Here is a 15,606-nt window from a genome sequence, read left to right on the forward strand (position 1 = left end):
ATATATGCAGAAATAACACAAGGATTTTATTATTTAAATTCATCTGTGGATTTCTAAGGAAAGGCAGCGTTCCTTAGATCGTAATTACACAATAAATAAATATGAATCAACATAATATGCATGATACTTACTTCCCTTTCTTATCAATGCAAAATCAAGTCCACCAAATCTACTATTGTTTTTTTCTAGTACAGTAAAATACTAAAATTGTGTCCTTATGTTTAAATCAAATAATTTCACCGATTTTTAATATGTTATTTAGATTAAATATAATCCATTTCACGTATTTAAAATATCTGTATGCAGATATAAAAGATGTATACGCTGTTAAAATATAAACGTTATCATTTAGGTTACCTGTGAGTTTTTAACAGAAACACAAAATATAAAAATGAGACTTACAAAATGTAAGAAGATGATCCATTCTATAACGGTTCGACAAGATTACTTACTGTCTACATAGATGACATTGTTTACATTGTTTATACGCAGATTATTTTATTTTACACGTAATTAGATACCCAACCCTGGTTTAAAATATAATTTGTAATGATAATAGCGTTACGAGTGTAATATATTACTTTCCAATCATGTAACTAGGTATCTTACCTTAGGATGCTCACGGATAGGTACCAAAACCTTGACACAGATGCGAACTGGTTTCTCACGATAAATATCCACATACTTTGATTCTCTCAGCGGCTTACCGATAGCTTGTATCTTCTGGATTTCTGCAAAATACACCAAACATTTCATGTGACCAAACATCCATTAAGAGGGGAAAAAGAAGCTGGCGAGGAGACATGTTCACCCACCTTGGTCGAGTAGTCGGGTCGCGTTGGGCCATTTCTGGTTGATCTCGATCTTCTCCTGGAGCAACTCGCGCATGAGCTCGCCGGCTTTGTCCATCTGATGCTCCTTGCTGTCCTGCTCCTTGTCCATCATCGGCAATCTCGATTTATTGTCCTCATCGTCTCTCTGATACTTGTAATCACCGTTGTTTGATCTGTCGCTCATATTTGCCATTAATCCACGATCGCCCGGTTCGGGTGAACGACGTCTTCGGCGGGAGAAGCAACACGACGAGAGCTGGATGCTCTGATCTGGAAAGTCGCGTCTCGACGAGGAATCTATAATGGCAGGCCTGACAGTACAGGGACGCTAAGAAAACTCCAGTTTCCGTCGCATCGTGCGAACAGAACGACGTCACGCCGGTTATATCGATTCGCTGGCGTACGAAGCGCCATCTTGACGCACGCGGAGAACCTTGTGTGAAAGTTCCTTGATTCGCAATTCTCTATTATCGATAAGGTAAACAAAACACCGACAGTTCAACATTGTGGCACGTATAACAAATAACAGTACAATACCCATTGTTTCCATATTCATTCACGCGTGAACTGCGTGTCATCCTCGTCGAATAGTCCGTTTATAGAGCGAGCCGGCCAATCGAAACAACTAAGCAAATCAATATAAAATAAGATAACAACAATGATAACACATAACGATAATATAAACGAGGTAACGATACATTTACCGAATACAACCAATGTGACGTTGGATTTGCTACGTCACGTCGAACTTCGAAATACGTCGCACTAAATATGAAGTAGAACCGAATTGAAGGTTTCAATAGAATCTGGACCACTCGCGATGATTAAAGCCCGACTAATCGCGAAGTAAAACTCGATTGTTTCAAGTGATCAACGAAGATAAGTGCAAACAGATTTGGTACAACGGCGACGGACTAGATTATCACACAACTACTCCCACTCCGAATTGCCCGGCGACACGTCCGAAGACTATACGCGCCGGAGGAAACCAGTTCCCGTTCGCGCGCAACGCTAGATCGAGCTGTGTCCCGAGCGTGCGTCGGCTAATTGATCGCTCGATTCTGCGTTAACACGAGCGAGAGGCATGTTGGCAATTGAATTCCGAGAAAACGAGACGACCCAGCGAAACATCAGCCAGCGGCAGAATTGGGCATTATTCGAATCAATTTTTGTCCGGTGCGTGCGTGTTGTTTAGGTAAAATTTTATTTATCACTTATATTTATTATTCGCATTATTTCGTTATTCACACATCATTCGTTATTCGTATGCCTGTAATTATCTATCCCCAGCGAATACTAACGGTAATATAAAACCAATGTTATAATTTCTCATTTCAACAATGTAAATGCAATATGACGCGCGTGTTATGTAATAGTTATATTGTTGATTGGGAAATTGCAACAGTAATGTTATATTACTGTTGGTGTTTGTCGGATCGTTATTTGCATTCTTTCTTACTCGTCATTTATTAATATCTGTGTATGCGTGCTCTCATGTACGTACATATGTGTGAACATATAATATATAAAAACAAACAATTTTAGAAAAAAAAAATACTTAATATTTATTTATTATATCTATGAAATAAATGAAGAAAAGCAAGACAAGTAATAAATAATAATCGATAACAAACAACACGAAAATACGAATAACGAATAATATATAACACAAATAACAAATAAATTATTCGCAAATATCCACTTCAATAAATTATTTAAATATCATATTTATATTAAACTTTATATTCATTTCATATTCATTTATTATTTAAATTATTTCAATGAATATCATTATTTGATAACTTCTGAATAAATTTAATTTAATTTAAAGTCGTCTACGTCAGATCGTTCGATCATGGAAATCACTCTGAAGGCGAAAAGCACAAACCAGTTCGATTGAAAAGAGCAGACCCAGTCCTCGAAGTGCTGGCCGACACGTCGGAAATTTGGAAAATCGCGCCAATAAGACGAACACTTGCGTCGTAAATGGTGGCCGCTCGCTGAACGCGTACTGGAACGTTCACTCATTATTGTGAAACCGTTGGATTGCCCGAGGACGTTACTTGTTTACGAAATTCCGCGTGAGGTCGAGCGAGAGGCCGTTCGTCTTGCCCCACGCGCTGTTCCATTGCATCGTGTACAAATCGAGACAAAAGCGAAATCTTCAGCAACGTGCACGTATGGTCACGTGGACACGTAACTGAAACAGAAGCGCTGCAACACAAGAAGACGATGTTCGGCAGGTTGGGTGCGCATCTACGTAACGCTGGAGAGAAGTTGCTGTTGAGCCGCGTCGTCACTCCCGCCATCGAATTCAAACATGCCAGAGCAGCGCACTTTTCGTATTACCCGAGCGAGAGGTCGAATAACGCCGGTAAGTGCATTTCCGCCTCGCGCTGAATCGCCTTTCCGAATCACGATTCTCGAAGTGTCGGTACGGCAGTCGCGACAAATCACTTTTTATTCTTTTGACAATAAAAGATGGTGTTAAAATAAATGAGGCAGCATGAATCATGTTGTTGAAAGATGATGGAAAGTACAGCCGGCGTCAAGTATACCGTATCATTTCTTAGATGAAAAATTATGCGATTTGTATCGCCTGATGTCATAACCTGTAAGCTTGAACATCGCGTAAGTAACTTTAATTATAACATGATGGAGTTATAATGAATCTATAATTATAACGCTTTCGATCTTATGTGTATACGTGTAAGGCTGAAAATCGCGTAATTTTTATCTAAAAAATGATACATCATCGTACACAACGGCAACTTTACATTGAAATTACTCGGACGTTCGTTCAAAGACCCACCGCTGTAAAAACGTTCGATATCACGTGACCACGTCGCGATAGCTCGCGGCTGTTTTGCGATTGATTCCGTTTCGTGTCGTTCAATTACTTATTTCTATCAGTTGGTGTTTATATAGATTGGAAATGATACGGTCGAGAGATAATACCCCATTACACCGCATACAAGATATTTCTTAATGATTTAAACAACCTATACTTTCAGGTGAGACTCAGAAGCTGAATATGTTTCAAGCGATAAATCACGGTCTTGCTCTCGCAATGGAAAATGATCCACGTACAGGCAAGTGTCTTGTTTCACAGGTTCAAAGCCTGAATAGATATATAATTTACGATAAAACAATCTTAAATAACAAATGTACGATAAAGTAGGAATAAAATTTACCTTGAAGATAAAGATGTCAAAAATGTTGATATATCACGAAAACTTTTCACATGGTTATTCTTTTATTCGAATTTCTCCTCTCTCCCTCTCTCTCTTCTTCTTAATAAATTAATTTCTTCATGCAATTTGACAATTTGCGTATTTACAAAAAAATATGTATACAAATTGGTCTCTCTAAATGACTTTTTTCCATTGTCTTTATCTTCTAGTTCAGATCAAATCCCAAATTTTATTTGTATATCTTTTGTAGGAAATAATTTCGAAATTCACGGTTAATAGATTCTTTGAAACTTTCAGTAATATTTGGCGAGGACGTAGCATTCGGTGGTGTTTTCCGCTGCACCATGGACCTGAAGAAGCGCTTCGGCAATAACCGTGTCTTCAACACGCCTCTCTGTGAACAAGGAATCGTCGGTTTTGGAATCGGTTTAGCCAACGTTGGCGTATCGGCGATCGCCGAAATACAATTTGCGGATTATATATTTCCGGCTTTCGATCAGGTGCTAGTCGAATCAATTTACTAATAGCTTTTCGACACAATTAATCATACAGAGTGCAAGGGTAATATGTTTAAAATTATTTAAATAATACTATGTATACGTATGTTTGTTGTATTCACAGTTAGTAAACGAAGCGGCTAAAGTGCGATATCGAAGTGGCAACATGTTTGACTGTGGCAAACTTACAGTTCGCGCACCTTGCGGAGCAGTTGGTCACGGCGGCCTTTATCATTCTCAAAGTCCAGAGGCTTATTTTGCGCACACCCCCGGCCTAAAGGTTGGCAAATGTGCCGTTCTTTGTCTTTTTAAAATCCTAAATTATTGGACAGTATTTAAAAAAGATCCTATATATATTTATTTATTTGCTACGACAGTATAAAATTGGCTGTCCCTCAAAATGATTTTTCTCCATGCGGGCGACGAAAAATTTAGTTACACTAGCGGAATTGTCCGTACGAATAAATCGCATGCTTCCTTCTTCGTAGAGCCTCGATTCATATAATTCAATGATTATCACTTAAAGTATCTCTCTGTCGGGGAAGTTGCGCGATCGCGTTACCAAATTTCCATCATCAAGGACATTCTTCCTCGTACCTCTGGCTGTATTCCGCGCCGGTCGAAGAGCCGTGAGAGTTCTCAACTTTCTTCCCCAACAAATTCCATGAATATTGTACGACGTATACACTCTACGTATGTATGAAGAAAGTTTTTGCCCGCACACTAATGCGCGACCGTCGTACATCGCGATTACGAGAGAGACGCGTAATATCGCCGCGCAATATCGTGCCGACATTTCCTGAACCTGATCAATTTCACGCGTCTTTTAAGGCCGCCGGAGAATGGCCGATTATCGAGCGGCGGACCCGCTATGAGAGAACGAGAAAACTGCGAGGAACAAGTATGCGGTTCTTTTTCTTTCTTCTTTCACAAGAGTTTCTTTCCCTTTTTTTTTTTTTTTTAGATAGTCGTACCTCGCGGAGCGATGCACGCGAAAGGCCTACTGTTGAGCTGCATAGACGAGCCGGATCCATGCATTATGTTTGAGCCCAAGATTTTGTATCGCAAGGCAGTCGACGAAGTGCCCGTGGAACATTACAAGATCGAAATCGGCAAGGCTGAGGTCGTGAGAGAAGGTAACGATCGGTATCGTTTCAATGTTTAAAGCAATTGGTCCGTGACAATACTGTTAGAAAGGTAATGGTTAACACAACACGAAGAAGCTGTCATATATACTACAACCGTTATCAGAAATTATATATTTTACATATCAATTTCTGGAAAACTAGACGATCAACGATCTTGTAAATTTTTAAAGTTAAAATTTAAAAAGATTTCTAGAAAGAAAAATTTAAAGAAAGAAAAATTTACGGACCAACTTAAGTTTAGCGCTCAGTCGTGTTTGAAACGGAGTTTGAAAGGCATCTTTTTAAAAGTAACTCGTTACTCGTTATTCTTTATCTATTAAGACTCCTTCTGGTTCCTCGCTGCAGTCGTTATTAATCAAAATGACTACAGCGAGAAAACTGGAACATAAAAAAATATAATTCGTCGCTATGACTTATTTTGAAAAATAACTCGTTATCCTTGTCATTATTCAAGAAACAACAAGTTGTTACAATATGTTCGTTAGTGTTACGCGTAAGATATAATTACGCCACCGTTACTAACGAACAATAATAATATAGTTAAGGTGAAAGTTCCAATTAGTGACTTCTAACTAATCTTATCGTGAAAATAAATTGATAAATTATTATAATAATACACGTGTTAAGTACATAACATATATTTTTCCGAAAGTTTAAACATTAAATTTTAATTGTATTAGGTTTTTTTTTAATTTAAAATTTTAATTAATCCATATTATGTTCTCAAAAGTGACGTACCATTTAGAAGCGTGTAACTTGAATTTTGTCCTAATTTGTAACACACGTATGTTTATATCACTAACAGGTGACGATTCATTATTTCATTTATTAAGAATAACAGATACGATTATCGCAAATTGGGACGCCGTCGTTAACTGGGACATTCACCTTACCAAGTCGTTACTGAAAAAAAGTAACTTGTAACGCTAACGACATTACAAGTAACTTGCATTATTTCCCCTACGTTGAAATCAATAATGATTATCGATGTTAATGGCATTTACATCAATCGGCTGGCAGTAACATCGCTTGAATGGCGATATTTTTTAGCCTATTCGGCGATGGATTTACAATCCGCGTGACCAAACGCTCGAGCCAGATTGCAACGCGGAAACGATCACGCGCTGCGATTTGGTTAACATTTACGGTAAGATCATCCTTCGGAGAAATTCCGCGGATAAAGCGATCGTGTTTCTCTCTCTCTCTCCCTCCCTCCCTCTCCCTTTCTCCTCGCATTCATCGCGAAACGTGTATTCTCCCGACGAAGAAAAGAAGGCGCGTAAGGGACATTACTTAAAGCCACGGAAAGCAACGATTCGCGCCGTAGGCGATCTCTCTCTCTCTCTCTCTCTCTCCGCGAATATAATTTACCGAGTGTAATCGTCTCCTTCCATTATCCAATCGCCGGAGCAGCGGCACTCTCGCCGATGACCGGTCCTGAAACAGGATACGCCAGAAGGAACGCGCGCGCATACACACGCTCGTTCGCGCAACGGCGCGCGAGGTCCGTTGTGCAAGGTGAAACGATTATTATGCGACTATGCGCGCATTCGCGCTCGCATTTGTACCTACGTACGTATGATTTGCTCGGTTTGTCGCGTAGGTGACGCCGTGACACTCGTAGGCTGGGGCACTCAGGTGCACGTACTGCTGGAGGTGGCCGACCTGGTCCGGGAGAAGCTCAACGTGTCCTGCGAGGTGATAGACCTCGTCTCCATCCTACCTTGGGACGCGGAACTCATCTGCAAGGTGGGCAATCTCATTTCCCCCGCGTTATTGTGACATTTTCCTTGAAACGGCCGTTCCGCGCGCGATAACGTACGAGCGAGCGAGATCCATTGCGACCCGATTCTGCGCGGTACTCAGGCCTATGTTAATGGTAAACACTAGCAATTACAATCATTTTCAACTATATCTTCATCTGATTTTAACTCCAAAATAACAATAGCAATATGCATGTTATCATCCCCGACACTATAGTAACGATTATTGTAAAACTGGTTCCTATATTTCTTTCACGTCCCCGAGGTCGCGTTGACGTCCGTCGCAACCGTGAAACGAGCGAATATTTCGATGATCACCGGCTACGACGCCCACATGCAGACGACGCGCGATCGCTGTTTCATTCGTACTCGGCCATAAGGGCGGAATGTCGGGCGAAGCGAGAGGAAATCTCGCGGCGCGATCTACGGCGATTGACGACGATGCAGCGCGCCGGCGATAGAAGCGGATGTTGTCGCCGTTCGACAGTCAAGATGAAAAGTGGTCGTGAGCGCATGCCCCCCTCGGGTTACGATAGCACGGATTTCCATGGACGCTAATATCGCGTTGATTTATGCTAATCGATCTCCGGTCGCTTAATGATATGCCGATCGTACAGTACGCGCTCACGGTTTACAAACCGCTGATATTATATGCTGTACGCGCGAACTCTTTGCTTGAGTATGCGTATATACCTGTGTGTGTATGTATGTACACGCCGAGGTGAGCGTAATTGGAAACCCGTTTCGCCGCAATTTCGATACAGTCGCGGATTCGCCGTCTTGTCTACCCGACGCCGATGTCTGCTCGCCTGCCTGCAAAACTCCGCGCGCGCAGTTTCGTAACGAGACCGCTCGAACGAAATTCTGATACATCGCTTCGGCGAGAGAGATCGTTGTAACTCGCGCGAAGAGGCTGACGGGAGACTCGTTGATTGCGTCGTTTCAGGGTGGCTGGTAAATACATGGGCAATATGGGACGAGCGTTTCGATTACGGGTATCATTACGCGGCGAATTGTCGATTCCGACGTGTCACGGTTCTATTTTCAACAGGGCCCCCGTACTCCTGACATTTCTGTCCTGTGCGAAAGCAACCCTTCGCTGAGGCGCAAGTTTTTCGCTATTTGTAACTGCAATCCCGTAAGTGAAGGAATCGCAGTAACGAGAAGCATTTTTTTTTTAGCAAGCGCTCTTATAGTGTCAGTGATAATAATCTTATGTACATATTGTTACTATTATTTTTTGGGCCAGAACCAGGAGAAGATATAGTTGAGGCCGGAAATGACTAAAATGATTTTAGGGAGATTTGTAGGATTTCTGTCAGTGCTTTTTACAACAATTTCGAATCATCACGAAAACTCGACTTTTCACTCATAGAGTGAATTCCCCACTCCGAATCACCGAGTGTGAATATTTTCCTTCGAAATTGAAGAGTGAATTCGACGCGTACCGTCACAGAAACAGATTCATTGTAATCTCTAACTCTGATATGTCTGACCGTAATATTCACTCTATGCTTTGAATAGCGTATCGGTAGGTGCTGATTTTTCACGTTTCGAAATCGAGAAATCGGACGACAACGGTGCAGCGTCTGTTAAAAGGTTAATTGTCGCGCGGACACACGTCCACGGAATATAGTAAATATCAATCCGATAAGCGTGGAAGCGTGCACGCTTCAAATTTCTCAGGGTGAAATCTCCCTCTTATAATACATGTAACATCCAGAATCATTCTTAGTTAATTATTATTCTGTGAATTTCTAAAGAATTCGGGAAAGGACGAAAAGGTACAGGAATACTTGGAAGAATTCACCGTGCTATATTACACTCGACGATTCAGAATGGAGAGTCGCCCTATCTCGAGTGACCTGTCACTCTACCTTTCGGGTGAAATTTCAGCCCGGGAAGTTTTGAGAGTAGGGTTCCCTGCTTGGGGGTCTGTCCATAACGAAAGGCCGCGGTAACTCCGGAAAGTTTGCGAGGGAGGTCGCGGCACGAGTCGAAAATGTCAACCTGCGCGTATCCGGCGCGGCGAGTCGCGCTCACTTATCTGGTTACCTTTGTCAATGATTTACAACAACGAGAGCAGATATGTTCACGTACACACACATGTGTCCCGATCGCCAGCCGTCGTCGGTCTCACGTGTAGCCTGCATTTGATAGCCGTTACAAAACGGCTCGTGCCGCTCGGCCGGTGCGTTAATGCGACGCGGCCACTTAGCATCGGGGGCCGCGCGTACACACACGCACGAGTTATTATTATACGGCGACACAATATGGGACGAGACGTAAATCACCGCGCGAATTGATCTCGCCACGACCGAGCGCGACCGATAAATTACGCCGAGCGCCGCAAAATGCGTGTTTATGTGTGTTGCAGTCGGCGAAGAAAACTGGACGCGTCGTCATCGCCCACGAAGCGCCGATGACGAACGGATTCGGGGCAGAGATAGCCGCGACCGTACAGGTAAGAAGGTGATTTCCTTGGCTTCTCCCCCATCGGACATTCTCGGGTTCGCGGCAACAATACAAAACCGTAGCCGTTTACGCAATTGTAAATAGAAAGTGCCGCCGGTCTATAAAGGCATCCATAACGCAATCACACCAGATGCATGCGCGCGCGGTACATATTGTGCGACACTGATGCACGAACTAACGTTATCTCGGAAGAGTATTCGCTCCCGAAATTTCTTCGAGTGAAATGTCACTCAAAACAAGTGGCAGTATTTTCATTCGGAGTGATAGTGGAGACAACGTCACACGAAATCGCGAATGTTTCAAGCTTATAGTAGATTTCTGTATTAATGAACCCGAATCGAAATTTTGATGCTACTTTGACGCTCTCAAGGACAGTTTGCGCCTTTATATATATTCAGATATATTATAAACTAGTAAAAATTTACTTTAACGATGCTGACATTTATTAACGTCTCTCTTGAATATGTAATTCCACAGATTGAATTTTAACGCTACCTTGAACAGCCAATTTTGACGCAAAAATGGAAATTGAAGGCATCGTCAGAATTAAAGAGTAGAAGTAAATTTCGAATCCGAGCACGACTCGGCCGTCACTCCACTTTTCGAGTAAAATTTGACTCCGGGAAATTTTGAGAGCGCGATGCCTGCTAAGATGTGGCGAGCGATTAATATCTAACACCTGATGTCGCGCGACATGCTAATATTACACGCGGAGATACTAAACCGGTTCCGAATGCGTGTCCGATTAAACGCTTGTTTCTCGAATTTATTGACCGATTAATTGCCGACGATTGATCGTCGTCAGTAAGACAGTTTCGATGAAAGAACAAAACGAAGAAAGATCGCCGCGAAATCGGAAAACCTGTTTCCCTTGCACGATATGAATCTGAAAGTTCACATGGAGAAAAAGATTTCTTTGGATTTAATATACGTACTTAGTATACGTGTTTGTTTGATTTGAATTTATTTAATATAAATAACATATAACAAATATTCGTTTGTTCTATTTCAAAAGACAATTCCGATTACAGAAATTTTATTAAATCCAAATAAATCATTTATTCTTTCGCGCACGTTCGTCGTAGATGCTGTCGAGCGAACTAATCGTATAAGCTCTAATTACACATCAAATCACGATAATCACATTGACAAACTGGCGAAAACAGGCGGAGTGCTTCTTATACTTGGAGGCGCCGGTTCAGAGGGTAACCGGATGGGACTGTCCTTTCCCGCACATCTTCGAACCGTTTTACCTACCGGACAAGTGGCGTTGCTTCGCCGCCGTGCGGGATATCCTTAAGTACTGAAGTTACGGCGAAAGGATTACGGATTAACAGCAGCCGCCGTCGTCACAGTGGAAGAAGGAGGAAACCTGTTGCCCGCGCGTGAATCTACCCGCGGGAAAGCACGGCTCTTTCCGCGTTATTAAATCTTTTTTTATACTCGTTGTGTACGAACCATTCTTTACAATTAAGCATCCTCTCGTGCGCTCATAGGAGAATATACGGACGCCACTTCAGCGAACACGCATATTCTCGTTGAGTGAATATTCTTGGAAATTATACGATGAAATTAATCAACACACAGTGTTCAAAGCTCGATTTGAATTTTGTTTTTTTTTGTACTTATATATACGGATAAAAAGATTAGCTGTAGTAGCTAAATTAATTGTAACATATGGACACCTTAATAGACTTGCAGCAAAATTTTACCAACTCGCAGTACCATACTTATAACTATAACTATATAACCAGTGACTACTGACTGCTTCTCAATAATAATACACGAAAATAACTGTAATTTCTATTAGTGTACTAAGAAAGTTGCTTTTTCCGTGCGTGTATATTCCTTGTCGTTAATAGGTGAGCGAAGGAACTTGAATCCGGATAGTTCGCCTGACACATCGCGCATGCAGACCCGCGTCCTTGGCCCAGTTCATCGCGCAGCCCACATAAATCCTTCCCTGTCTAAATTAATAACGCGAAAGATGATACAAATCGTCGCCGGCGGCGATACCGTGGCCGCTCGACGAAGACGTCGGGGCGGATATTCACAATCGGGATGGATCTCGCCTGGGTGTCGTTCTCTTCTCTTCTTTTTTTGTTTCGCCGATAATCTAGGTCAAGTCCTTTAGTAATAAAACTGCGCACCGATTGTACGCGGCGCTCCCCCCCCCCCCCCCCCCCCCCCCCCNNCCCCCCCCCCGCTCCCCTCCCCCCTTGGCAATGTAATATCTCAATCAAGGTTTCAGACGCAGGTGCTGTCCTTTCCAGTTTGAGTCTTTAGAGACCGTCGTGTTCCGCTTGTCAGCAGGATGTGAGTTTTCAATCGAGCTCGAAAATGACGAAGGCGCGAACGAGCTCCAGGTGAGATTGAAAATGTACGAACGAACGATATTAAATACGAATACAAGTATGCAAACATCACCGACGGGCTTGTGTGTTTTCTTATTAACAAGTTTGAACGCGAGATTGATGTCTGCTTCTGAAATGATATTCTTTTTTCCCCCCTTCTCCTGCGTTGTTATCGCGAGACATAGGGAAAGAGAAAGAGGGAGAAAAAAACACGAACCTGAAACTCGATTTGTTTCTTTCTTCGGATCGAGAAATCAAGAGTCGCAAAGAAATGAAGGAAGTGTGCGCGGCGTATTGGCGCACTCTCGTGATATATTTTGTAATTTGAAAGGGAAACCACATTCTTTCACTGTGTATTATGATACGGGAAAGTTGGCAACGCACACGTATATACGAATGCGCGCGTTCGCACACACACACAGAGAGACGCGGACAGCTGGGTATACACGTACTGGAGCGCAATGCGAGAAAGAGAGGGACAAGGATGGAAGAAAACAGCTGACAGAGAGACTCGCAGCGGTAGAAAAGAGACGGACAGTCCAGTCGCCGCGAAGCATAGACTATATCGAAGGTCGACGAGTTATCTTTTTATTAGTCGCTTTTTGCGAGAATAGAGCAACGGCTTTTACACGTTAACATATGGCGTCGATGCGCTTCTAGATATCGAGACCCGAGGGATTTTCACCCACTACGATCTGACATCGATCGTGAACTGATGCTCCTCCCGGAGTACGAATTGCCAAAACCTTTCCTGTTTTTAACAATTCTGCACACTGAGGAAAAACATTTTTGGTATTTGTAACTATAATCGCGTAAGCCGAAGAATTAAACGAATAATAGAATTAGAAATAATAAATAATAGAATTAGAAATAATAAATAGAATAATAAATCAAGAGAATTGTTTTTCTAGTGAGCGTTATTATATCTGATTCGAAGTGGTTCTAAAAATTGAATCTGTGCAGAAGGAAAATAATTTGCTGGCGCAGCAAAAAATGTACTTCGCGGCAAAATTTACCACTTACTATGTGAACAGCAAAATGATTTGTTAAAAAATAAAGTATTTAGCAAAGATTTATTTTTGATATCTTTACATACAGAATTTGTTATATTCATTAATTATAAATTGACGACCTTCAAAAGTTCTCACATGCCCTCAATTTTATGATAATTTTAACTACAATATTTTCTCCGTGTAGTTGAGCGCTCGTTCTCGGATCGATTGACCAAGAGATATCAGTATTTTCGATTTTTCATTTCACCTCGTCATCCAATGATCAGAGTTTCGCGCTATGTTGTGCAAAGAATTGATGCCACAATAATATCGTGCCATTTTCGGCTTATCTATCCGGCCGAATGTGTCGACAGGAAACAGGTGCGCACGGATTAGTCAAAACAGTTTACGCTCCGAGATTATCCGACTGTTATCGCGTCCGTGACACCGTGACACGCGGTTAAACACACAAAAAAATACCGTGACACATGACTTCCTTTAAATTATTCACAAATCCTATTTATCGCGCGTTTCGTGCGATCATGTACGACTCCCCCCTTCTACACAATCGTCTCCGCATGTCACACCCGTCATCCATCAAGCGTCAATATCGCGCAAGTGTCAAAGAAAGTACTTTAAGTTAAACATCGACCTGTTATCTTGACACATAATTTAGCACCAGGTGCAAACTGTGAGCGATAATTTATTTTACGCAACAACATAAAGCGACGAATGTTGAAAATTTTCATCGCAGGCCCGATCGAACGTAACGTATTTATTGACGCTTTCGAAATTTACAGCTGCGTTTTTATCTTATCTAAAATAATGTTTGCCGGCGGAGGTTAAACGGATAAAATTACGTTAAACATTTCACGGGTGAGAGACAGAGGACAGAGAGAAAGAGAACACGCGCGCGAAGGAAGAGAGAGACGCGCGGCTCTTTTCGACGACTTCGTGCGCTACGAGCAGTCACGACGTTAATTGCGTGCGCGGGAATTTTCCGTGGGAGAGACGTGAAATCGAATAACCGGCACAGCTTAACAGGCTGTTAACCGTCCGATAATTAGCGGAGATTACCCCACAAAGGTCGCACACGTTCCGAATTCGCGCGATTTCCTCTCTCGTATCGTGACGAGATCTCGACGCGTTTACGAAGCAGCCTTTTCTTTCCTCTTCATCCGAAGAAAAATCAATTACACTAACTCACTTTTTGCGTGCACCGCTCACGACTTTATCGCTTGTCGCCGCGCGCGCAGTCTCGCGAAGAAACGATATTTCGATAGAATCGTTGCATAAGGAGAAAATAATTTCACGCTCGAGCGTTTGAGCTCGACGTCGAGATGCGAGGTCGCAAAATTGATGTTCCATTTGCATGAAATCCGAATGGTCTCGCGCGCGGCGTGGTGTGTATATGTGCCCGTTTAACGTGCACGCGCGTCTTAAGGTAAGACGCAGTTTCTACTGTAACACCCCCCCGAGGGCTTCTTCTTCCTTATGAGAGCGCACGCAACTCAACTAAGTTGCAACCGCAATTAACGCGCGCGTGTATGCACGCATACCTGCCCGCCGCGCGGTGAACTTAAACGGTCGGGGCGCTCTCTCGACGCTTCCGAACATCTCCGGCAACCAGCCGACACTTAACGAACGGTAAATAATACAGCGGCCGGCAATATTTAGGGTGAGACCGGTCGGTGTAATGAAATATGTGAGGCGAGATTGCACACCGGCTGGGAGCTGATACAACGAGAGAGGTGAGAGAGAAAGAGAAGGCTTTTAGAATCACTAAGCGGCTCCTGGTGGAACAATTCGCCGGAGGATTGCGCGAACATTGAAAATTACTCGTTAAACGATGGTATAAGATCTGTCTTTCTCTTCCCTCCCAGTTGTTGACCGCGATATTACCGTCCGATCTGAAACGTTCTCCCCTCGATCGTCGCCCCGTATGACTGATGCGAATATGAGACGTTTCGAGTGAGATTTTTAAAGAAGAAATTTAAAGAGCAGATATCGACTCGACGCCCATATATTGTTCGCGGCGATAAACGCGCGCGCGTTGTTTCGCGATCGGGAACGGTGAATGTGAAAAATCGCGACGTTTAGATATGCGCATAAGAAACGCGCATAATGATAATATGTGCCGACAAATAAGTCTGCCGATCCACATTCGCATTACGACCCATATATACATATGAGCGCGCGTTTACACACACACGCACATAGTACACGATCGATTCACGAACGGTGTACCGCGAAGATATATTCGTAAATTATGCCGCTTTTGCCCCACGTCGATAGATTTATTGTAATGTTAATTGGCTGGACTGGATCGATAAACGGGATTATGTTTCCC

The 15,606-nt window shown here is 42.6% G+C and overlaps 2 protein-coding genes across 9 annotated transcripts in view; one reads left to right on the forward strand and one right to left on the reverse strand.

Moving 5' to 3' along the window:
• Window positions 1–1,222, reverse strand: part of LOC106742951 (KH domain-containing, RNA-binding, signal transduction-associated protein 2-like) — a 32,328-nt gene extending 31,106 nt beyond the window's left edge. For 6 of the 7 annotated variants that reach the window (XR_001374303.1, XR_001374302.1, XM_014616333.1 and 3 more), the window contains exons 1-2: window positions 816–1,062; window positions 610–731 (exon numbers count right to left, since the gene is read on the reverse strand). Coding sequence is in view for 5 of the 7 variants with exons in the window: in XM_014616333.1 (XP_014471819.1) it covers window positions 610–731; window positions 816–1,026 (333 nt within the window). In the remaining 2 variants the exon portion in view is untranslated. Of the gene's footprint in view, window positions 1–609; window positions 732–815 lie in introns of all 7 variants that reach the window. The other variant, XM_014616328.1, reaches the window with a different exon arrangement.
• A 718-nt stretch (window positions 1,223–1,940) lies between these two features.
• Window positions 1,941–11,352, forward strand: LOC106742952 (2-oxoisovalerate dehydrogenase subunit beta, mitochondrial). 2 transcript variants are annotated; one of them, XM_014616334.1, is made up of 9 exons: window positions 1,941–2,028; window positions 2,665–3,207; window positions 3,848–3,925; window positions 4,325–4,527; window positions 4,649–4,804; window positions 5,489–5,660; window positions 7,276–7,421; window positions 9,813–9,899; window positions 11,077–11,352. In XM_014616334.1, exons 2-9 carry the CDS (start codon window positions 3,066–3,068, stop codon window positions 11,215–11,217), a joined length of 1,125 nt encoding a protein of 374 aa, XP_014471820.1. In that variant the 5' UTR covers window positions 1,941–2,028; window positions 2,665–3,065; the 3' UTR covers window positions 11,218–11,352. The 2 variants fall into 2 exon arrangements, with proteins under 2 accessions (XP_014471820.1, XP_014471821.1); XM_014616335.1 differs by having other exon boundaries at window positions 1,944–2,028; window positions 2,678–3,207; window positions 11,077–11,217.
• The last annotated feature ends 4,254 nt before the right edge of the window (window positions 11,353–15,606 follow it).

The sequence above is a fragment of the Dinoponera quadriceps genome, unplaced genomic scaffold, assembly GCF_001313825.1.
Source record: "Dinoponera quadriceps isolate SergipeBrazil2010 unplaced genomic scaffold, ASM131382v1 scaffold946, whole genome shotgun sequence".
Lineage (NCBI taxonomy): Eukaryota > Metazoa > Arthropoda > Insecta > Hymenoptera > Formicidae > Dinoponera > Dinoponera quadriceps.